General features: G+C 40.0%; 2 protein-coding genes across 4 annotated transcripts; both read right to left on the bottom strand.

The window, feature by feature from the left end:
* Positions 1 to 651: 651 nt before the first annotated feature.
* b4galt7 (xylosylprotein beta 1,4-galactosyltransferase, polypeptide 7 (galactosyltransferase I)) lies at positions 652 to 8,036 on the bottom strand. Of its 3 annotated transcripts, none has more exons than XM_048231269.1 (6): positions 7,326 to 8,036; positions 4,253 to 4,609; positions 3,383 to 3,608; positions 2,347 to 2,430; positions 2,060 to 2,164; positions 652 to 1,510 (listed from the first exon to the last, which is right to left on the bottom strand). In XM_048231269.1, the coding sequence occupies exons 1-6, from the start codon at positions 7,376 to 7,378 to the stop codon at positions 1,355 to 1,357; spliced, it is 981 nt and encodes a 326-aa protein (XP_048087226.1). In that variant the 5' UTR covers positions 7,379 to 8,036; the 3' UTR covers positions 652 to 1,354. The 3 variants fall into 3 exon arrangements, with proteins under 3 accessions (XP_048087226.1, XP_048087227.1, XP_048087228.1); XM_048231270.1 differs by having other exon boundaries at positions 4,253 to 4,594; XM_048231271.1 differs by lacking the exon at positions 7,326 to 8,036 and adding an exon at positions 7,071 to 7,093.
* Positions 8,037 to 9,865: 1,829 nt separating this feature from the next.
* On the bottom strand, positions 9,866 to 15,388 carry tmed9 (transmembrane p24 trafficking protein 9). The gene is made up of 5 exons (XM_048231272.1): positions 15,221 to 15,388; positions 13,285 to 13,385; positions 12,959 to 13,084; positions 11,950 to 12,096; positions 9,866 to 11,611 (listed from the first exon to the last, which is right to left on the bottom strand). Exons 1-5 carry the CDS (start codon positions 15,366 to 15,368, stop codon positions 11,462 to 11,464), a joined length of 672 nt encoding a protein of 223 aa, XP_048087229.1. The 5' UTR covers positions 15,369 to 15,388; the 3' UTR covers positions 9,866 to 11,461.
* Positions 15,389 to 24,652: the final 9,264 nt, after the last annotated feature.

Below are 24,652 nucleotides of genomic sequence, written 5' to 3'. Positions count from 1 at the left end.
TTTTTTAGCTTTCTGGAACTGAAATCCTAGGTTTATCGTTTACTCTGGGTTTACATACCCAGTTAAGCCAGTAACCTGCTTTCTGGAATACCCCCCTGGACCGGTCTGGACATGTAGTGAATGAAAACACAGAGGTATGCAAACACCCACACACCCATAGCTACACACACACACACACACCAGTTGGTCCACATTCTCAATCTGTAGTTTTACAGGCAGACCAATGAACACTGATCAAAGAACATCAAAATTGATTCAGGTTTTTTGCTATTGAGGACTATTAAATTAATTTACTACTGTTAGCATTTTGCATTAATGTTGGGAAGACAATCGGCAGCTCTTGAAAGTTAGTCATTTAGCTAAAGTGCATCTGAATCACAGGCACAAAACTCGCACTCGTTTGACCAGCGTGTCTGAAATCCCCATTTTAGGCTACCAGGCCGGAGGTCTGACAAGTATCGACAAGGACTCTTAATTCTGCTCTTGAACTGTTCAAGTAGTTTTGGGGGTTTCCAGACCAAGATGGATGAAATAATCTTCTTGCATCAATATCTTTGATGAATACATTACCACAAAGTAGATCTTAAGGATGCCTACTTTGGAACAGGCAGAACAATGTAAACTTCACACACATATCTCTCACAAGAAATGTTGGATTGAAATCATTTTATGGGTTTTATAAGAATAAAACAATGTGCAAATAAATTCCAGACACTTAATGTTATATAAATAGGTGCAAACGCACATGAGAGTACCCTAAAACCATCTGTAATATTTGAGGATTTTGTCCTTCCAGTGATGATCTTAGTATCCCACTTCAAGATGTCCCCTCCATCACTGTAGACAGCAGATGTGAACCACTGCATTAAGTTACTGTTGGATCCCTGTGAAATAAAGGTCACTGCTGCATCCTACCATGTAACTTGACTCCACAAAAAAATTAAAATAAAAACAAACAAACAAACAAAACATAAGCATAAAAAGAGGCTGGAATCGGAAAACATTTAACTTCTGTGCAGTTCACGAAATCCAGCTAATTTGTTCTGAGAAGAAATCAGGCAGCTATACAGCAATTTTGCATTTGCATAAAAAAAGATATCTAAAGCCTTTGGATGTATGGATTCGCAACATTTTTGTCACTCGTGTCCACTTTTTGTCTCATGTCAAACATTTCATTATTCCACAACCAAAGGGACTAACCCAGTACCCAGAGTTTGCCTGAGTAAAAATACAACTAAAGAAAAATCAAAATCAATCACAAAATGTCAAATGCGTGACAGTGTCTCCTGCCAAAAATCCGTCCAATGAGAGGGGCCCAAAAGAGAGCCAATGAGAGTGCTGGCAGGCCAGCAGACTAGTTGAACTGGCACCAGGGCGTGTCGTCCAGGTCACAGTCCAGTTTGGCGCTGATGACTGTGCAGGGAGCCCCACTGATGCTCAGCTCCTGCCTGGAATCCACAGTGTAGCGCAGGTTAGTCAGGCCGCCCGAGGGGTCGACCTTAAACTGCTCCTGAGACAGACGAAGGGAGGGAGAGAGAAAGAGACAAAGAGAAGGAGAGAAATGGCATTAGCATGGAGCACCAGTATAATTCAACATTATACTGTTTTACCAAAGTATGGATGGACACAGATCAAGACATTGGGCTTGAAATAATGAGAAAAACCACCCTTGCAACTGTGGGCCGGCGGGCCGACGGCCTCAGTGTCAGGAAGTATAACTAGTGTAACGAATTGCTTTACTGCATTCAAATACACATACTGTACACGCCAGGCACCGGCTAGAAAAAGGTAGCGATGGAGTTTCTCAGACATTCGTCATGACTGAGCCAGCGGAAAAAAAAAGCAAAAACCGAGAAAAAACTAAGGAAATTGCCAATACTGCATAGTTTACCTTTAATTTAATAACAAAATGACATCAAGCTCTTACGGAGTTACCAAACCGAGAACTTAATGAAAAGTAAGGCTTGTAAATGCCTGTTAGAAAGCCTAACATCCAAACTACAGTAATATGTTATTCAATTAGAGCAATGGCTTTGCAGAATGAGCGTGTCCTCTTTACCTGCTTCTGAGATGCTATTCTCTTCTGGTCTCTCTTCCTCCATGCAGGGTCGTGGATGTGGCGGAAGGTTTTGTAACCCGTTTTTATCCCAGTCGGCCTGAATAGCTGGAGGCACAATGACAACTGATCAGGGGTCATATTGAAGTTTAACACCAGCAGGAAGCACAACAAAATCTTAACTGTGGTGATCAATAGCCACCTAGCACTGTATGCCGTGAGACAGGATATCTGTACAGCAGGTAGCAATAGTCTGCCACCAGATGGCGCAATTGAACCCAAAGGATTACCTGTAGTCCAGCAGTCTTGAGTCTCCGGAAGAATTCGTCGTCTTCTCTTCCCCAACCCCAGAACCGGTTGGACATGCCATTGCACTGTGGGTGACAACACTACATCAACAGGACAGTCCACTACGGTTGCACACGGCATAATGGTCCACTTCCTGGTGACATGGATTAAGTACTGTAAATGTATAGTTTACTTGTATTTATAGAGCTATTTTTACAGTCTATGGTATAGAGTCAGAACATATTGGTGAGTGTCTCTCATAATCCATCAAAATAAAACAAGACTAAATACCTCTCTAGGCTATGAACACTAAAATACTAAAACTGACAAAAACGACAGGCCACACAAAGAAGCCAATATTAACACAGTTCACACACACAATTGAAATGACAATATATTAACACAGTTCACACACACACAATGGAAATTTCCTACAAATGAGCCGAATGCAGATCCAATTCCAGATATAGACAGTAAAGATGTTCAATTCCTTGTGCTGTAGGTAGGTGATTTCCCAAAGTGGCTGGCTGATAAACAACCAAGCCTTTAACATGATGCAGGATACAACAGCAATGCACAATTGTCATGAACACAGAACAAAGCAGAAAAGACCTTAAAGCAACACCAAAGATTCTTTTGTACCTGAAAATAATGTTTCCAAAATCATATCAGTGGTTCATCAACTCGTAACAGGGTGAACAGCATTTCTGCATTCGCTTTGCGGCCCTCTATCGGCTATAACCGCACTATGTAAGTTTGCCATATCGGGTAGCAGATCTGTAGTTCGAATGAGACATAAGAAACTACAAATTTGACTTGCTTTACGGCAAGCGTTACAATAGCTGATAGGTGGAGCAAGGTGGAGCGTACTCTGCAGGTACATATAAATGGAAGACGGTAGGCTGCGGTAGGCTAAATTATTTACGACAGCGGTAATGGACAATTCCGCTTCCAACTTGCAGGGGATCCGAAGTGGAAAAGTGCTTTGGTGTTGTTTTAAAACCATGTCAAAGAGCGTAACGGAAAGGGCTGAGTTACCATTTGATAGTGCTGTTTGGAGAGGAGCAGGATGCCTCCTACGTAGGTTTTGTAGTGGTAGAGGGGGTGCAGCTCTGGCGAGGCCACATGGAAGGGCCCCTCCTCTGGGAAGCTGTAGTCCAGTGCCTCGTTCATGGGGAGGAGGTCCACATCATGCATGGCTATGTAGTCCGTGTCGTTCCCACTCTCCTGGTATCCCACGTTAATGAGGGACGCTCTGTTGAAACTAGGAGAGATGGGAGTACAGCAGAGATTATGGAAAATCTCATATATTGATTTCTGTGATGAAAATGCACTGGTTGGTCACAGAACTGAACACCATTGAGCTGTGTGAATCTTTGGCCTGAGGCAAGGGGTGCTTGGATGTACAAAGATGTGATACATTGGAAATTGTTCTCTTTTAAAGATACAGTCAGCGATTTGGTTTCGCAAATTATCTTCTTGTTTGTGGGCTTGAAACACAATTGGCTTTGATTGGGATTGTAAGTTTGTTACAATCATTGTCATTTAACCAACACAGTTGTTACAATCATTTGTCGTTTAACCAACACCGAACCAGGGTGTTTCCAGGAGTGCAAACAGAATGGACAACTAGAGGACCACAAGAAGCAATTAGTTGAATTTGACTAGAAGTGTATGGGATGAGTCTAGAATAGAAATCTCAGACCGCAACAAAGAGGAATCTACTGGTCCACTCATCAGTGCTGATTTGTATGAAACGTCTGCACTATATCTTTGTAGAATACATAAAAAAACACACAGACTAAACACACACCATACGACAGCAAATATACTTTAATTCACACACACACACACACACACACACACACACACACACAGGTTGAGTGACCAAGCCAAACCAACGCTTACCGAAAGTGGTCCACCTGATTGATCACCAGGATCTTGTGTTGTATCCGCTTCTTGTTGAGGAAGGTGTGCATGAAGGGCACAAACACCAGCAACTCCTCAAAGCGCTCCCTGAAGGGGATGATCAGGGCCAGCTTGTGGGGGCCCCAGGCCGGGTTGTCCTGCCCGGGAATGGGCTTGTCGTGGGGGCAGGGCTGGGCCTGGTACTGGGCTCGGCCTCCGGCCTCCGCTGCGGCGTGGCCCAGGTCTCCAGAGCAGCTCAGCTGGAGCCACAGCAGGGAGCCCACCACCAGCAGCAAGCACAGGCCAAACAGCTTGAACACGGTGCACTTCCCTGTGAATAACCTGACAAAGCGAGCACTACGGATAACTAAATGGACGATTCAGTCAGCAGCACAGACACCAAATGAAATGTGAATGACAATCCTTTAGAGCCATTTTCACCAAGGGCAGTCATGAAATGATGGGCAAAGAACCAAGTCTGAAGTCTAGCTGAATTGAATGACTATGCAAGATCTATTTAAGCAATATGGCGCACACACATGTGAGAATGGGGTTGGTAAGGATATCCATGGCTGTGGTTCAGCCGTAGGTCAAGCCATGTGTATATGTATAGCCTTTGCTTCTCTGTACGTCATATGCTAAATTGAACATTCATCCTACTCCATTTTCTCACTCAATAACAGTCAAATTTGACGTTATGAAATAGCTGCTCTCGATTTGAATTTATGGAATGTTCACATCGGAGTGATCGGATAGTGGTAGCGGTACAGAGTCCAAGTGGGGATGTCCTGAGATAAGCCTACTCCAGAATGCCTCTCGTCAAATCAGAAATTAATAAATAGTTGGGCTGGACCTAACTTTCGTATTAAAACCAATTTAATATCATGAACAAGATCCTAAGCACAATGTGATTCAGTTAAGTTTAGTTAATGCAAGACACTCTTGTTCATTGATGGACTTTGCCAAGCATTTAATATGTGCCAAGTTTTTCTTTGTAAGGTATTTCAACCGAATTATTTTAATTATGGTTTAAACATATTTTTCTTCTTTAGGACAAACTTAAACAATCACCACTGAACTCAATATTATTATTGAACTCAACTGTTAGGATTTCCACTATTACAATGTGATACTTTTCATGCCTGTCTAAAATGCAAACCATAACAATCTCACCATCATAACATTAACACACAGTTGAGTTAATGTTGGGTCAGAATAAACTATTTGCCACTCAACTGTTAACTTTCCCCATTTAAAACACCTGGTGGTATATTCCACGAACGTGGTTTAGTGAAAAATCTGGGTGAGTTATCTACCTCAGAGAGTACGTCAAAGTTACTCACATCAGGTAGGGCTAGTGTGTGAGTTCATGCTTTAGCATAGGTTCTGTTCTTGGTTGTTTGTTTAGTTATGGAAGAGGAGGCCATTTTATTCACCCTTAGATAACATAACTTGGATGCCAAGCCAAAGTGCACTTCCTCCTCCATAGCACTTAGGTGGCTTGTCCGGGATGGACTTTTGTTTGCTTCTTTGTATATCTTGGTATGAGTGTTAAATCTCTTAAAAGAAGAGAATGAGGCCACGGAGCTATTCATGGGGCTATTAGAGAGTTTAAATACTAAAAACTTACTTAACTTCTTAAATCTTTCCTTTTTTGTGTAATATTTTGTCATACGTGGCTGAACAGCATGCATACTTGTTCAGCCAAGTATGACAAAATAAAAAAAGGAAATATTCAAGTGTGCAGACTTTTTATGTATTTATTGACAGTTTTCTTAGCCCACACCTGAGATGTGCACAATTACCTCCTTTAACTGCTATTAGGGAGTTTACCATTTAGGTCTACTCCAAGTTAACTTACCCAGGTTTGTCACTAAACTATGTAGGTGGTACACACCAATGAGGAACAAAGATGACAGAGAGGGCAATAAAAAAAAAAGTTATATAGAAACGGCAATAATTCACTAGGTTGTAATGGGATTCCCCTTACAAGTTGGGTTCTGCTCAATGGTTCTTCTTATTAGAAGGGAGTTGCTACCATTTAGTGCTACCGTTAGTGCTTGCCCGATGGGATTGGGGGGGCTCTGACCTCTTAAAGGGACTTGAGACAATCGACAAAATAAGGGAAATAAAACTGAACTGCAGACAGGGCTGAACTGACGATATAGGAAAATAATGTAATTGTGAACCAAGGCCTAGACATTGGGCCTTTATCTTGTCTCATTGGGCAAGACCAGCTCTCCTTCAGCACTACTACTTCTTGCCTGGCTTCTTGTGACGCTTTTTCAAGTTGCTACATGTTTGTTGTGTTGCCTCAGGAGGTAGCAACTGCAGCTTGACAATAGGTTACATAGAAGAAGCTTCTTTACATCGCTTCTGGTAAACCCAAAATATTAGCTAATAACCATAGCTGCAAGCTGTCCAATTAATTGCAGCTTTTGCAATTTGCTAAAATTAGTTGAAATTGAAGGCCTAATCATTCACTTCTAACTGCAGAAATAGCTTGAGGCAACAAAGTTAACTTAAGGTCTCCTCTGAGCAACTCTCTTGTCAAATATGTCTAATTATCAAATGTGTTGAGCTGCGTTCCAGTTCAAATTATGCACTGTTTCTTCGTCATTGTTTGGGATAGAGACAGACAGTGTACCCCAATATTGTGAAGGCAGGCAATGTCTGACAGTTGAGTATATTAGATGTGAAGAGGATGTAGCTCAGTGCCACACAAAAACAAGCATACATTTGTTGTTTAAAAGAGAACATGCGTTACATCAATCACTGGCATAGTACATATCACTTCACCCATGTTAGGCCTACTCACGGATTAATGTCATGTTTGTTCATCTTGGAGTTTGAGATTTTGAGCGAAATCAGCATAGATTCAGAACTGAGTTTTAACTTCATATTTCATTATTACGGCTTACACATACAGGTAGGTATAATGAACCAATTACAAATTAAATCGTACCATCTCACCTAGGATATGACATGAGGTTTGGACTGAGCAAATGATAATTCTATTAACGTAACGTTAAAGATTTAATCAGATAGGGTTTAACACAGGTGTAGAACTTACCTTCTGTCTTCTTTGAAATAAAGCACTGGTTTTCTACGCGAAGAATACATCATCTTGAGGCTTGATGGCAAAATAACTTCGTTGTTGAAGTGACTCAATTTAAATAGGCTATCTTGGCACTTTAAATGTCTCTGTTTAAAGTTGTAGCCGCTGGGGAATCCAATAATGTTAAAACTCCTCCAAATGTAAGAGAATAAACATGTTGTTCCCTTTACGGACACTCGTCTCCATTTTCCTCCTTAATGTAAAGTAAGCAGCTTTGAACTACAGCTCTGATTTAATCATACTCAAATCCGTACAATTTCATTTCAGCGAGCCGACAACTATCTCCCATTAAAGCCTAAAATGTTTGGCATCGCTTAAGATTATAGTTCTGTAGTATCACTGCATCAATATGACTATAGAAAGTCATATTCACAAGCTGTTCCTTTAGGTCAATTATCCATTTAGCTAGCTAGCCAGCCAAACAGAAATTCTCTGCACTTACATTAGCTTGTCAGCTAAATTGTCTCCAGCCCAAAATAGCTATAACATTAGCGCTTAAGTTTATCATTTCAATGCGTTTGGATCACAAACTTCAATATATCGCCCAGTAGGCCTACTACAACAACTGCATTTCCCCATCGCTAGTCCCACAACCGGTACTCCTTGGCATCTCTCGTAGTAGGGGGGGAAAAATCCTACACGCTGGCTGTTTTCTTTTTTTTTTGGGCTGTGTGTAACCGCCAATGTTTCCACTGCAACTGTTGCTGTGAGTAAAGGTTCCGCAGGGTCTTCTTCCTTATCGATGGATGGCAGCCCAAGTTTCTGTTACATTACCGCCGCCTTCTGTGCTGGCGTGTAAAAGCGGCTATGGACAATAAGTGTAACGAGAGGGTTCCCCAATCGTCTCAGTCTTTGATCCAAATAGCCATAGCTCTGCTGGTCCAGCTGCTGAGTTTGGCGAGAGAGTATTTCCAAGATAGCACTATATTTTATTGTTAGAATCATCGTTTTCGTTGGGGGCAGGGGGATCCACGTGCTTTCTACATAACACGAGACATTTCTAATGTCAGAAGAAAACAGAAAAAGAGACATATTTTACCATCATCAGTTATTGAGCTATTTCATGTTGTGTGATATGTTCATTCATATATGCATATTCTGTGATGCCCTGACAGAAGTTTTTCCTGATAACTAGGCCTAAAGTACAGAAACGTGTGTGTATAAATAGGCTATGTGTAAAATATGTGTGTATAAATTTGTGACCAGGACTATTCAACTTCAATACCAAGTGGGCCAGACAGGAAAGCAACTGGGTCTTCATGAGCCACCAAAATATGGTGTTGCTAAAATGACTATTGTGGCTATAAGAGACATGCGTTCATGAGTAGGCTATCCAGCTACATTTATTAAGTTCAGTTAAATATATTCACAAACGGGTCTTGAATTTCCCCTTGAGGATCAATAAAGTATCTATCTATCTATCAAACACTGGATGTGGTGGACCTTCCTTTATCCTGAGATCAATAGGCTCTCAAACAATTTCAAATAGACATAATGTGCTTATAGAGCAGGTCATTATATGTCAACCAGTAAAACAGTATCATGGGATGGAATACACAACATTCTTACCCAAATTTTGTCATAACTCATGTTTAAAAGAAACCAGTGGAACAGTAGGCTATTTGACAACGGTTTTTGGGCACTTGTCGGGCATCCATTTAAGTATAAGTATGTAAGTATATATACTCTTTTGATCCCGTGAGAGAAATTTGGTCTCTGCATTTAACCCAATCCGTGAATTAGTGAAACACAGCACACAGTGAGGTGAGGCACACACTAATCCCGGCGCAGTGAGCTGCCTGCAACCACAGCGGCGCTCGGGGAGCAGTGAGGGGTTAGGTGCCTTGCTCAAGGGCACTTCAGCCATGGCCCACTGGTCGGGGCTCGAACCGGCAACCCTCCGGTTACAAGTCCAGAGTGCTAACCAGTGGGCCACGGCTGCACGCGCATTTCGGCAGAAATGCGCGTGCACAAGGCCCCACGACACCAATCTTGCTCCAGAGGCGAGATCACAACACATGATTGGCACAATGTCTTCACAACACACCATATGATTGGCTCAATGTATTCACATGTCGACGTTTTGCCGAGGAAGGGGTGGGATATGTGTAGACAACGGCCATATTGGCGTGACAAACTAGCCCCATGCATTACTATGGAGTATTTTTTGAGTGCTGTCTCCACATTAGAAAGCTATCCTGACCAACAATAAGCAGCATTTAATGCCTCAATCAAGTCATAGGCTAATATTATTTGTGATATACATGAAATTAACATTAGTACATTCTTTACCTTTTTTTTTTTCAATCAAGAGGTTTGAGAATCAAGCTGCATCGTGTCCTTGGTTTATGAGTGTGAAGTAAGATTTCTCAACATTTCAGAAACCTTTCATAATTGTGACCTCTGGCCTAATTTCAAGCCAAACTCATATACACCCTCACCCACATGATACTTTCACCCATAAGACTGGGCTCTGGAATAATGGAATACAAAAATAAAAGGAGGCAAATCTTTTATTTTATTTTTTTCCTTTGAGTGCAATTATAAACATTTTTTTATGCAAATATCGTTACCCCTCACATTTATTTAATAAAAAGCCTCAGCCCAATGACTCAAACGTTTGTTTGAAAAGTCTAAGGTGTGACACAAACAGCCAGATGTTTAAAAACAAACAAAAACAAACAAACAAAGTAGGATGGAACCAGTAAGCATCAGCCATCTATCAGCATCATCAGTGCCTCTTTAACAGTAGTTCAGAGAAAAGGTTGCATGTTGCTGAAAAAGGTTCTTACGACAAGGCCAAATGAACAAAAAATTGCGCTTGCTTTTGCAGCTTCCACAGATACATTTTGTCCTCACATTTTCTTGGGATGAGGTGTCCTCCCATGGCAAACACTAAGGCCAAAGTCCCCATTCCCTGAACACTGTTGTGTTCAATCAAACGATCCATACACAATCGATTACTTGAGCATTTGCATGAGGAGGAAGAAGTTGAACTGTTGGTTAGAAAAACGCATTTCCTGAAACTCAGCTCATGATTGTTACAATGTTTCAGAAACTCATGTTAACACCCAAATATATTGATTTTTCTATCCGTTTCCTTCCATAGGTAAACAAAAAAGGCCAGCTACGACAAGCAAAGAGCGTCATGGAGGAGGGATGCCTTCAAACTTTGTGTCAGAGGTGGACATAACCATCAGAGGTACAAATAACTAGTTGTATTTCAAACACTTTACTGTAAAAAGTGTTTTTATAGCACAGAAATGAAATTCCCCAAAAAATAATGGGTGCCACCTTCAGAAAGATACAAAATATGTCTAAATTCTCCAAGAACTTGCCAAGGATTGAGATAGCTTGTGTCCATTTGCAGAATGTGCTACCCAAGAAACTGGGATAGAAAACTATAACCAAAAAACATACATTCATTTCTACACAACCAAAACCTTAAATATCATCGACAGTAACAAACCATTGCAAGTAAACTACCTAACACACAACCTAGTTGGATGAAAGGGATGTGTGTCAGCTAGCCTACAATCCAGTTCAAAGCTTTAAGTCCACATGGCAAATGTCTAGTATGCACAAATAAGGCGAATTGCTTTCTAATTTGAGGAACTGCATGTAATATATAGTAACTTTGAAGATGAAAGATGGTTGAAAGTAACTGAGAACTGTTAATGTAAATACAAGGGCAGCGGTTTTAACCCTTTCATGACGCTGCAAGACAAAATTTGAACAGCTCCTCACTGACTGTGCAATGACTCCAATTTAGCCATCATTTGACTGGCTTCAAACTAAGTCAACCAGGCATTTAAAATGCATCTTAAGCATGGTAAAGATTCATATTGAGAGAGGGTAGGTGACAAAAAGAAGTTGTAAAATTAATCAGAATCTCAAAGCAATTAAAACTAAACATTTAGGGAAGGGGACTTGTGTTGAAAGAAAATAAATCCACCGGCTTGTGTTCTGGCATTTTTTGAAGTTTTCGCCAAAACCATTTTCTGCATACTGCATTCACTGTACAAGGTATGTACTTTCAAGACAAAAAAGAACACTCTGCACACACACACACATATACACTCACACACACACTACACTAATTTTTTGGCCTCGAAGAAGCTCTTGAGGTGCCTCATTTGCCAGAAGCCAATGGCCACTAGGATCAGTGTCTGGACGATGGACCACCACAGCACTCTCTGATTGGTGCTCTCGCTGGTCTGACGGAAGCGCTCCTCGCGATACTGCAGGGGAAACACAGGGAAAACAGTCACTCAGACGTCCCGTGAGAAATTCAATATGGTGCACTTCATCACATTAACTAGTTATCTTATTCCCAGCCAGTTTACTTACTTATTTAAGTTTTTTTTTTATCCCCTCGACTATTAATTTGCTGTTACAGTTAAAATGAAAACATGGCCTTTGGTTAAATCTAGTTTATGAGTTAATCTAGTTTGATCAGCTTTCATATGTGTTACAGTACATTGCAACTTCAAAGTGTATGATATGTTAGTAAGTTATATGTCTGGACTCCGGAGTCTTTATAATTAAGTCCATAGACTTGACATGACTAAGTACTTACCCGCTGATAGTTCTGCTCTTTCTGAATCTGATCCACCTGCTCCACCAGCTGACGAACCCTCAACTGGAGCTCCGTCAGCTTATCTTTGGCTGCAATTTCTGCATAGTTGTTGGTGTGCTCCCCAACCTGGATGTCCAGGTGTACTCTCTGGATGTGAGAAAAGAAATCCATGTGATCAGAAACAGACAGAACCAAACCAAACTAAAGACAGTGCCATAGGGGGGCCTACTGTTTACATACACATACAATTATACATGATAACCTAACCCACAGTCTACACATGTGTAGTTGTGTAAGGCTTTGTTCAGACTAGGCTTATTTTTAAAGCTGCCAGCTTCCGTTTTCCATTTAATCCTATAGAGTAGACCATGTTTTCAAAAAAAAAAAAAAAAAAATCTGCAGCTCAGAGCGTCTTTTTAAAGTTGAGAAAAATGAAACTTCTCAGAAAAAAGTGCCCTACGTCAAGCGTTTTTTTGACAGCTGACCATTTACAAGCTGAGTAATGAGACGTTTGTAACCAGCAAAAATGGAGACGTAGCAGTGAAAAAAGGTATTACGATCAACTGTGAGCACAATGAGCTATATGACGCAAGAGTGAATCTGTATCACCATATTCATTAATGGAGTCCCACATTTTCTAGTCAGCATGTGTCTTTATTGCAGTTGTTTGAAAAATTAGCATGTTAGCTATCATTAACTCTGATTAGCACACATCGTCATGGCAGTAAAATACTCTCTCGACTGCTTTTTGCTGCCAGCGTTTTTTTTTTTAAATCAAAAGAGCACCCTGTTCAAACAAAGAAGTCTAGTTTGAACATGGCCTAAGGGACTCTCTATAATAATAATAATAATAATAATAATAATATTAATGTTTAACATTGTGTGAGCTATAGAGTACTATGAGTACAAGTCAACCAAGCGCAGCCTAGATTTGCATTTCCATACAAAAATCATGGAGGTGCTTATGGTAGGGTGAGATTCTGATTTTTTTTTTTAAACATATACTTACAAGCATCCCACCCGCAAAAAGGGAGAACTTGGAGGAATTGGAATGAAGGCAGATCTGATGTTCACCAGGGGTGTGAGAGGTAAATGTGAACCTTCCCTCTGAGCCATACTGACGAGAAAGGATCAGCTGCAGAACAAACACAAAGAAATAAAAACAAACAAACACAATGAAAGCACTTGAAAAAAACTGTACTTTTCATCCTCCTTACAGTGTACAAATGCACTTCTCCCTCTGTATTTGCATACAGACCGATTGAAAAGAGTCTTTATTGTCCACAAGGGAAATTTTATACCTCTGACAACTGTCAACTCCATAAACCTATTTACCTTCTCGTCAGGGTCTTTCACTTCAACAAACATGCCAAGTCCTTGAGTGGCAGGCATGTACTCCTCTTTCATTTTGTCATACAGCTGTACACGGTAGTTTCCTGAAAGGTTGAGCATTGACATTATAAGTGACATAGGTTCACAACCAACATTGATAAAGAAAACTAGCATTTCATCTAACATAGTGTAGTTAGGATTGGGTGACCAAACATCACCTTCTGAACACAGAGCGATCGAAAGGAGGTGTGTGATGTATGCCGCAGGTAATGTAGGCTACCGAAACTTAACATTACAGTAAAACCAATAACATCAAAATGACAAGGCAGCTAGCATAGCTCACTTGCTGTAATATCATTTTAGTTGCAATGCAAAACAACTGACTGTCAACCAAAAAATGAACAAGTCCACTCAAAAAAATAGGCTATGCAAAGCGACTAGCAAAACAACAAATCTTTATGACCAAGATCATGAGTGTTTTGTCCCTTCTGATTTCAACACCAACTGGTTTTCTCTTGCATGTGCATGTTCATCACCACAGCAGCAGCAAGGGTCTGACATCCACAAAAAATGTAATGATTGATTTCAAGCTACATTTTATTTCTACATCATGTGTACAGACACATGTACAAAAACATGTACATGTACAAAAATATATACATATTTTTGCAAACTAGCTTCCATCCTGCAATAGTACAAATGAACGGTCACCCCACTGACATGCTGCTCGACTTTCTGAACTACTCTTCCTCATACACAAGAGTTTTGCAATCATGTATCAATTAACCACGTCAGCACTACCCAGACCGTTTTATTTGAAACAAATGGATGCATTTGAGCAAACTCGCGTCATTCGATCCCTGAATAGCAAAACACTGGACTGGTGGACGGGAATAACAAATCTCACTGGACTGGTGGCGTACTGTGCAATGTGAATTATTTCTTCACTCACCATTTAGTTGCCCAAGTATTTAAATTAGTATATTACCCTAAATACGTAAGCACCCCGGGAAGCGGAATCGAGTTGATGACTAAATAATGAACCCACACACTAAGAACTGTCAACTGTCTTTGCTATACTTTAGGCTGCGGCTACTTAATGCTATTAACGATGCCAGGTAACCAATTGGTTCAGGTCAAGGCAACCACTTGTTTCAGATAACACAACGTATTGCCTGTGTGCTGCTTACGGCATACGTTGATAGATTATTAGAAAGCGACATGAGAAGAGGTGGAGTAAGTGGTAGACAGAACTGTTTTGCTGTTGCAGGGTGGAATCCAACTTGCCATTTGCAGAAATATGCATGTGTTTCACTCGAGTGGCTGTAACGTTAATGTAATGCTCACGACATAGATATAAAATGCGACTAAAAAACATCAGTATATGTTTGACAATATCTGTGTGTGAATGTCTGACAACTGCTGCTGCTATTACGAACACAGCGCATGCAAGCGGAAGAAAACCAGTTGGTGGAGAAACCAGAAGAGACCGGCAACGTCTCTTGACATCAGGGTTAAGTGACATGTCTTTGCGTTAGCTGCTTGCTAGATTCATTGCCAACATGTACCAAGACCAACCTTACAACCTTTGACAGTCTAAACACTGAATACTAAGAAGGGTATAACGGTAGGTTAGCTAAGTGAATCGATGACAACGATTTTACGTTAAGATTACTATCGTTACCTTTAACGTAACATGTGAAACATCGTAATTCACTTAGAAATGTATAACAGTATACACTCTGAAATGCAGTTCAAACAATGGTGGTTTGCCAACAAGCTTGCTAGCAAACTAGGTGACGTAGACTGGTGCCACTAGTTATCCTTCAGTCAGTTCCAGAAAGTAGTTAGCCGAGCTAACAGCTAACTTCCCGTGTCTCAATGATTAGCAAGCAGGCTAGCAAGGAAACTCAGCAATAAACAATATTTGAATACCTACCAATTATCATAGTTTCGTCTGGAATTTCTTCTATGAAACATTTCTTCTCCGTTTCCCCGATGTGAAAATATAAAGCGGAGACGAAACTGTTGAAAAAGTTCAGAAGCAAAACCGTGTATAAAGTGAGCTGCATCCTGGCTGCCACCATCTTGCCACTAACACTACGGGTACACACAGAGGCTGCGCAAAATTTCCTGTGCCACGTAACCTTTCGCTTTACATCGTCCAATCAAAATTTGACTTGCCTACCATAGAATATGTAGGCCTCCTTGACTTGCCTACCGTAGGCATACCTCTATCATTTTATATGTCTGCATCAGGCTAATGATTAGGCTCAAGAGTGGTATCCAGTATGACATGGTTGAGGAAATAACAGGAGACTAAACAATCAACACGAGAATAGCTAAGATAAAATGTTTATTTAAAACATTTGTTCTGAACCTTTTTTGTCTTCACAGAAATGAACAATCAAACAATACAGTCCAAGTTTAGGCTATATGTTTATTCTTCAGAAAGGGTTAGGGGAAATAAAGGCTAGGTTTTTGGAAATTTCATCCAAAACATAGCCTACTTGCAGAAAGAACTATCATGTTTGAATCATACATCTTTTATAACAATTTCACAGCACAAACATGATCAAGAGATATTTGACAAGCCCACTTTGAAAAGAGCATATAGATATTTATGTGCATATAACTTATTCAACTAGCTTCAAGTCGTTTTGTTGGGCAGGTGCCGATGTTCATTCCTGTTGTTTACAGAGGAACTGCAGTGTCAGGCTGTGCATCCCCATCTGTGTTAGTTTGAGAACATATTTTTGTAAAGACAAAAAACTGAACTCTGTATATGTAGACCTATGCCTGAACTTTCTTTATTTCTGGCATGAAATGATAGCCTCTGCTTGGAAATTAAAAAATCCTACATTGTGTTACTTTAAAGGGAAAATGGATTTCTTTCCTGTCTTCTCATATTTTAAGATAGGATGCAAGGTGATCTATTGGCATTGTAATAGAATATTAGCATTATTGTTTTAATGGAATATTAGCATTTAAATGGAATTAAAATGTTTCATGAGCTTAGAATGAGTTTGTACATAGTGAGCAGTTGATTGCAATTCAACAATCTCTCTAGACTCTACACACTGTATGCATACACAGAACTACACAACCGTTTCCAAAAAAACGAGACACTGTAAAATGTAAATAAAAACATAATGCTATTGCAAGTCATGTTAACCCTGAGAATAGTCCAAAGACAACATATCAATTGATGAAACAGTTTATACCACTGTGTTGCTTCACATCTTCTTTAAAGGCGCTCTAAGCGATGCTGGGTAACGTCACTTCTGTTGACTTTCAAACAAAACAGAGAGCTAGCTCGCTACTTCCTCCCCCTCCCTCCCGTGCTGCTCCTGTGCAATTGAAACTCTCCTAAACGTGCATTTCGTCTGTGATTTGCTGGGACAGTTTGTTATGTTTTTATGGGCTAGGTTTGCCCAGGTTGTTTTTGTTGCCATTTTTGGAGCCTGGGCTGTCCACAGAGATCACATTTTTTACCGTGTATTCAGGACACAGACAGCTAGCGGTTGGTTAGGTGATGTTTGCAGTAAGTGACATAAAATGTTTTAGCCTAAAAAACACGTGGCATCGCTTAGAGCACCTTTAACAACAGTCCCTAAATGTTTGGAAACTGAAGACACCGGTAGCTGGAGCTTTTAGAATGTAATGTTGTCCCATTCTTGTCCGATTGCAGAATACAGCTAACAGTCTGGGATTTTCTTAATCGTAATCATATTTTTTTCTCCATGATGCACCCAAATGTGACAGGTCTGGCCTGCAGGCAGCTATTTTGCACTATTCTATCAACCTGACAGGGACGTGCACAGGAATTTTGAAGGGCAGTTGCTCTCCCAAAAATAAATAAATAAATAAATAAATAAATAAATAAACAAAAACTCACGGCCTATATGCAGGACTGAGAATAACAGCGTCTTTTTAAAAATATATACACAAAGAAGTAAAACACTGAAATACAGCACTCAATCACCTTAACTTATCATTATTTTAATGCCCTTAGTGGTATTTATGTTCTGCTCAGGCAAGATCTTTGAAATGACCTCTAAAATAGCCTATGTTTTTTTATATTACAATTATTTAGCATGCAGCTCTTTAATCCTGTACTTTCTAGCATGGTCCTCTCATCTCATATTTGGTGATCATCACTTAGGCCTTCCTGTCCTGTGCCTTAAACAATACCCAAAATACTAGTGATAGGATTTACGGATTTATTTTGAATAAAATAATTAATGTGATGCATTACTTCCATCATTCATTCTTCTTGCTAAAACGAAATGTGAGAAACTAACTATCAGCAGACATGTAGCTTAGTTTGCCTAATGCCTACCAAAAAAAATAGTAGCCTAGGCTATGTGATAACGGGCTGCTTCTAGCTATCTGTCTGATTATTTAGGCTAAACGTGGCCTGGATTTGTGAAGATTTTAATTCATTTCATAAAACATGATGACGATGATCGTTCGTTTGTTATACATCACAAACCCACCTTTTCCGACAACGCTGAGTCGTCTCATATTACAACCGCGACAATCTCCCTCTAGGGCCGCTTATCCACTTCACGACACTTCATTTTGTCGTGTAGCATAGATGTCGCACTGCCTCCCCACGTTCAGTCGTGTGTGGGCGTTTTGTTTAAAATGTTACCAGCTCATACTCTGTTCGTTTTAACGTATCTTAAGTGTTTTTTCCACAAATGGACCACAATTTTAGGCATGTACTTAACAGTATACAACACATTAATAGCCATTTGGAAATCTTGTTTTATTTAAACTACTCAATGGAATCTCAAATCCTCACCAGAAACACCAATAGTCAATATATTCATCCAAATCCTAGTTTCGTTTGTTTTATGGACTATTAGGTGGTCGTGGAAGAGATCGTTAAAACATTATTTGTCTTGTAAGCGGAACCAAAGTTTCACAGGCACCGTTTTGGTAGAACAAATGACCTACGACCTCGTCCTTTTATTGGAGAGTCGCCTCGCGTTCAACGGATTAATTTGCATAAAGATGGGCTTCGACCAGCTTTTTGATGCGCGACATATTTTCAAATGCAGCGCTGCCTTCCCGGAATGCTTTGCGGGCGCGTTAAAGTCGCTTGACGTCACCCATAGGACTAGAGTGGAATGCGACACGACAAAATGAAGTGTCGTGCAAGTGGATCGGTACCGTTATGCAGGCTCTGCTCAGGGCGCCGGTCGCGTGCAGCGCTGCAGCCACGCAAACAGAGTTTGCCCTTCCCCTACTGACTTTCACTTTCGGTGCCCGAATGGAAGTGAATGAGGCTTTGCAATTTTTTTTTTATCTAGGCCTACGTGAAATTCTGCATCCATTGTACGATTTATTTATTTATTTTCCCCATTGGAAGGGAGTCAAGAAGGGCATATGGGCAGTTGCGGGCAACCTGAGCAACTCCCCTGTGCACGTCCCTGCAACCTGATGTAATATGTGCAGAGTGCACTTATACTTTCCATTCAAGGTCCTCCTTAAAAAAGACGTTGTCTGGATGTTGTCATTAGGCATAAATTGTGCTTTTCCAGATGTGAGCGCTGCCCATGCTAACCCTTGTAAGGTGTTGTGGGACCCGTTTTCAATGTTTGCTAAAAGAAAAATTATGCTATCTATTATTTCTTCTAACTCAAACTCATTGGCCTTGGCTCATTTTCTGTGAAGAACATGAAAATAACCGATTTTCAATGACTGCACATGGTACACCTACACATAACTATTACATATGAGGTGTTCAGGTCTACTGGACCCCGAGTGTAATAATTGTAGGTGCTACAGTATGTAGGCTACCTTAACTCATTGAGTGCCAAAAACGTAGCCTAATATTACGTTTTTCCTTCCCATGCGTTGAGTGCCAAAAACGTAATAGCCTATTACGTTTTTAGCTTTTTTTTTTTTAATTACGAAACTAGACACTCTAACACACCTTATGTGATTTTGGGAACTCTGTGATGAATGGAAATGAAATATATGACGATCGTGAAACTCATGAAAACGCACAATCTGGACATTTTATCATAACTCAGTTGCCGCTTTGGGTCGAATCAGTGACGCATGCACGTCAGGTCAAAACCAGGCCATTTTCGTGGGTCTATCACTAGGTGGCAGTCTCGCCAGGTCTCGCTGATCACTTCCCGGAACGTTTACACAAGTAACAGACAACACTTCATATTTCATGAAAGACATTATATCTCCATTTCTAGAAAAAAACAGCGATTTTGATGAAAACTAGCCACTGTTTAGCTTGGGATTTCTCAGGAACAGAGGCGTGTAGAAAAGGTGTCCCACCTTTTAATCGAGCTATCGTATGTGTTCATAGCTATAACACAGAATATGCTGTGGCTGTACAAAAATCATCAACAATGGTCTAGATTGCTGGCACTCTAGGACAAAGCTCCCGAAAACAGCTTGGCATTCAATGTGTCCTCATCCTAACTGGGCCTGCTGTGTGTGTGGCTGTGTTTATGTGTGTGTGTCTGTGTGTTTCTTTGTGTGTCTGTGTATCTGTGCGTCTGTGTGTGTCTGAGTGTACAGTAGGTGTCTGTGTGCAGGAATGTTGTCTTTCTGCACCTGCTATTCCCACACAAAGTTACACAATTGTTATAATTTCAAGCACTTTCACCTGTTCTGATTAAGTTCTAAGAAATAATCACCAATAATAATCAAAAATCTTGTTTCTATTTTTTTACCTTTTTTATAATTTAAAGGAACCGTATGTAAGAAATGTATTTCAATTAATCATAAAATGGCCCTAATATGTCACTAGACATTAAGAAATCATGTTCATTTTAAATACTTATATCACTGGCAACAGTAGTCCGGCCAGGATATTGTCATTTAAAAAGTGAAGTTGCAGCCCTCAACTGATGTTGATGTTGTGTTTTTTCATGTCATGTTGTATTTTGGCCTGATGCGCCACCCGTCACCTATCTACTAATCACAGGTCAGTAGTGTTTTGGCATCCGGGTTGGCAACCTCGAGCCAGGGGCGAGGGGGAGGGGATACACCTCTCTACAGTAATTTGAAAGTGATTGCAGTATCAGTTTTGGCCACAATCTTACATATGGTTCCTTTAATTTCCTTGTTTTCTCACAAAAAATGATCATATGATCATAAATGTGATATCACAGGAGTAATGGCAATGGCAAATATGAACCATAAATGATGTCGATATCATTGGTAATTGAGCTAAAGTAAACATTTAATAAATAATTAAATTAAACTGTTAATTTTTACATAAATTGTTAAGGCTGTATTGATTTAAAAGCCTAATCATGCGGTGGGTCCACCAGACCCGAGAACATTGGCTGAGTAACAAAAATAAGAAGACCTTTCAAGGATTAATGCACCCCTGCACTATCATAGATGCTGGCTTTTGATTGTGCACTCTTAAAGGAGAATTCCGGTGTGATATTGACCTAAAGTGTATTGAAACATGATACCGAGTGTGAACGTATGTCTCATAGCTCATCTCGACTTGTCCCCTGCACTCCAAAATCTGGCGCTAGTTAGCCGATGCTACCAACAGCTTTTTCAGTAGTGGTGCTTCGGCATCGGGCTAGCCATGCAAATAAATCACTGTTTTACACCCCATTTACGAGGGCTCAATGTATCGCCATACTTCATTGGTAGACTTCGAGGGCCCCTGACATTTAAAACGAGACATTGAGAACTTTGAAAAGCACTGGTAGTTTACTTACAAGACGATTTATACAGACAGTATCTTCACGAAGTTTAACGCTTGCAGCCATCTTGAATTTAGTCAATGCGATAAGTCGAGCAACGAGTAAGAATGAACAGGTATGATAAGGGATCAGATTCCAAAAATAATTCAGTGGAAATGCATGGATTTCAGTTTCTTCCAGTAGCAGCAACTGGAATCCATGCATTTCCACTGAATTATTTTTGGAATCTGATCCCTTATCATACTCCAGTCTGATAGTCTACCAATGAAGTGTGGCGATACATTGAGCCTCGTAAATGGGTGTAAAACAGTGATTTATTTGCATGGCTAGCCCGATGCCGAAGCACCACTACTGAAAAAGCTGTTGGTAGCATCGGCTAACTAGCGCCAGATTTTGGAGTGCAGGGGACAAGTCGAGATGGGCTATGAGACATACGTTCACACTCTTGGTCTAAGTAACCACGCACCTCAGTCCATCTCAAATGAGCCCGGGGCCCAGATAAAGCGGTAGCATTTCTGGATTATGTCTAAATATGGTTCTCTAGAGTAACTGCACTTGAGGATGGAGCATCAAACCGAGTTTATAGACAATGGGCCCTATTATCGTGGTCTAAAACGCATGGTCACTAGTCAAAAGCTTATTTAAATTAAGTAGGATGTCCAATCCACATTGGGAGGGTTTTCGTTATCGAATGTCGGCCGGATGGTGCAACAAGGCGTTCCTATGTTTCTTAATCAGTCATGGGTGTGTTTTGGATGTCATTCGCTTTAACAGCGAGCAGCGCAACTTCAAACAGCGTATCGGTATTTTGATAGTCAGCGGCACATTTGAAGGAATCTGCTTGCACGCGAGACCATATGGAACAGTTATTCCACTAAACCAAGCTTTACTAAAACCTAGGAGAGCATAGCCGACACGCATTTGCACCCGTCTATTATTTGAACTCATTGGCAAAGTGAAACTAACTTCACCGTGGTGTCAGTCAAAGACAAAACAGTTATACACAGTTAATTACTTTCACTATTGACTGACAATGGGTTACCATCAAAAACATAGCCTGGAAAAAGCAACACTTACCCCAATAATTTTCGAATGGCGCATTCATGGATGAGAGAAGCAAGGTGCGTTGTGCACCCGCCCATATCACTGTTGATAATGCACTCTTAAAATAACATATAAACAACTCGCCATGGATTTCTGACCAGGTTTCTCTTGGTCAGTGGCATAATCCGTTTTAGGTAGTATACGATAGCGATTTTTAGACAATGCGCCAGACCCCTCCTTAGGTCTTTAATTGCCACACCCCTTGGCGAGTTGCTCAAAAAAAGAGACATGCAAGATGAGAATAAACTTTGCGCTGGGATAATAATCCGCTTTCCCCCAGGCGCCAGGTTGTGAAAATAGGGCCCAATGGATCATCTTTTAATGCAGTGCTATCTCAGGCAACGGACATCAGCATCCAATATATGTTGGATTCTTTGAATATTTGAATGACATTATGTGTATAAATTGTTCGCAATTTCACGCTAAGGAGCATTTTTTTTATATTGTTATATTCGTTGTCTACACAGGTTTTCACAGAGGGATGAATTCCTCTTTATGATTTTCATCTTTACTTCTAAGAGACTCTGCCGCTCTGGGATTCTACACCCAATCATGGTTTACCTAACAAGGTGTGAAATGATCCTCCTGTGTTTTCTTTAGTATTACAGAACATTTCCAGCCTTTTGTTGCCCCAATCCCAACTCTTTTGAAAATTGTTGCAGGCATCAAATTTAAAATGAGCCCATATATTTCATGTAATGGTCAAATTAGTCAATTGTATCAATTGATATGTTGTTTATGTTCTTTTTGAGTTTATGAGATTTGAAGATTATCACATTCCGTTTTTATTTATATTTTACTATTGTTATGTAAATGTTCCTACCTTTTTGGTCCTATAACAGTTATGTGTTATGAAGATGAGCATAGAACATGTGTGTTCGGTCGGTACATAATTTTAAAAAAAAAAAAAGATCTGATAATTATGGCTGTGCCTGATACAAAAATATGAGGGTTGTATCTTTGTCTGTGTATCTGAGTATCGAAATATTCAAAAATATAAACGTGCGGTCACAAGACAAACCACAAGAACTGTCACATGTACATACCGATAAAATCAACGTTGACATATAATGGTAGCTCCTTATTTCTGCTTTAGAAAGAGAATAGAGAAATCCATCCAGACACAGCTGTGGTTAGACTCATATACATACTGCAGACATTTTGTAACTGTACAGTAGTTTAAAAGACTTTCAATGCTCTGTGGTTTGTTTATATTTGAATACTGTGCTTACACACCTAGATCTGTTGCTCGGTCTTCTCACTGTTGGTAAAAACATTTTGGTTTAGTTGCATAGTTCGGGGAGCACAATAACATCTTGATATCTTAAAGTCTATTTTAATTTCAAGTCACTAGGAAATAAAGATTGCATACCTGGGATAGGAGGCCCAATATGGTGTGTGCCCTGATTCTCACTGAACAAAGACAGAACAATCAGCATGTGTAGGCGTACATACAGTAACTACCAGGGTGTTGATGTTATGAAATCATGAAATAGTTAATTACTTAAACCCATCTTGGTGCCACTGATATTTATCTGTGACAGAGAAAAAAAACGTAATGAATTAGTTGTGTTTTGCTGCCTATGCAGTTCATCTTTATTTGCATCATCCCTGTGTATGTCTGTTAACATTCAAATCATCCGTGTCATACATACTACCCCAGGTTAGTTCATTGACATACTCACTATATATTCATTCAGGGTACATGTATATGTTACAACTGACTGATTGTTACAACAGTATTTAATCTGGACTAATTGATCAACTGCAAATAAACGGCACCTATGTATCTATCTATCTATCTATCTATCTATCTATCTATCTTGGGGGATGGAGATGAGGCATATGCATCATATGCAAGAGCAGGTAGAATAACAATTAAAATGTTAAGAAGGCCATTAAATGTTGAAAAGTTTTGATTATGTTGTACAGACTCGACAACTGCTTAATGATACATGATATAGTCTGAGACAATACAATTACTTACACTTGAGCCTGTACGCTACCACCAGCGCCACAACAGCTAATACAAATGCTATTGAAACTGCTATTAAAACAAAAAAGTTCACAGACAATCCAGAGCCATCTGGCCTTATTGTATGCATTGTTGTAGGGACAACTCCAGGAGACCTTTCTGAAAAAGAAGTGGCATTTCACATTTGTTATAGACAGATAGATAGATAGATAGATAGATAGATAGATAGATAGATAGATAGATAGATAGATAGATAGATAACTTGTGTTAAGTTTGCCACTACTTTTGGACCGCACACAACAGATGTGAGACACACAAACACTACTAATCCTGTGTTTCAAAATATGAAAACTATAACACAGTACAGTCTAGTGACACTGATAAAGTATACATTACCCTGGACTTGGATGATGACTGAGTTTTCATTTGTTGAAATACATTGCCTGGTAGTATTTCTTTATCGAGTACACACAGCTGTAATAGCCTGAGTCTTCTCTCCTGACTCTGAGTGTAAAAATTGCTTCCTTTTCCTGAGTTACCTCCATCCTGATTCCAATCCCATTCTTGCAAAGGTACATGTGCAAAG

This window comes from Alosa alosa, chromosome 21 (genome assembly GCF_017589495.1).
Source record: "Alosa alosa isolate M-15738 ecotype Scorff River chromosome 21, AALO_Geno_1.1, whole genome shotgun sequence".
NCBI lineage: Eukaryota > Metazoa > Chordata > Actinopteri > Clupeiformes > Clupeidae > Alosa > Alosa alosa.
This window is presented reverse-complemented; position numbering and strand designations above follow the sequence as displayed.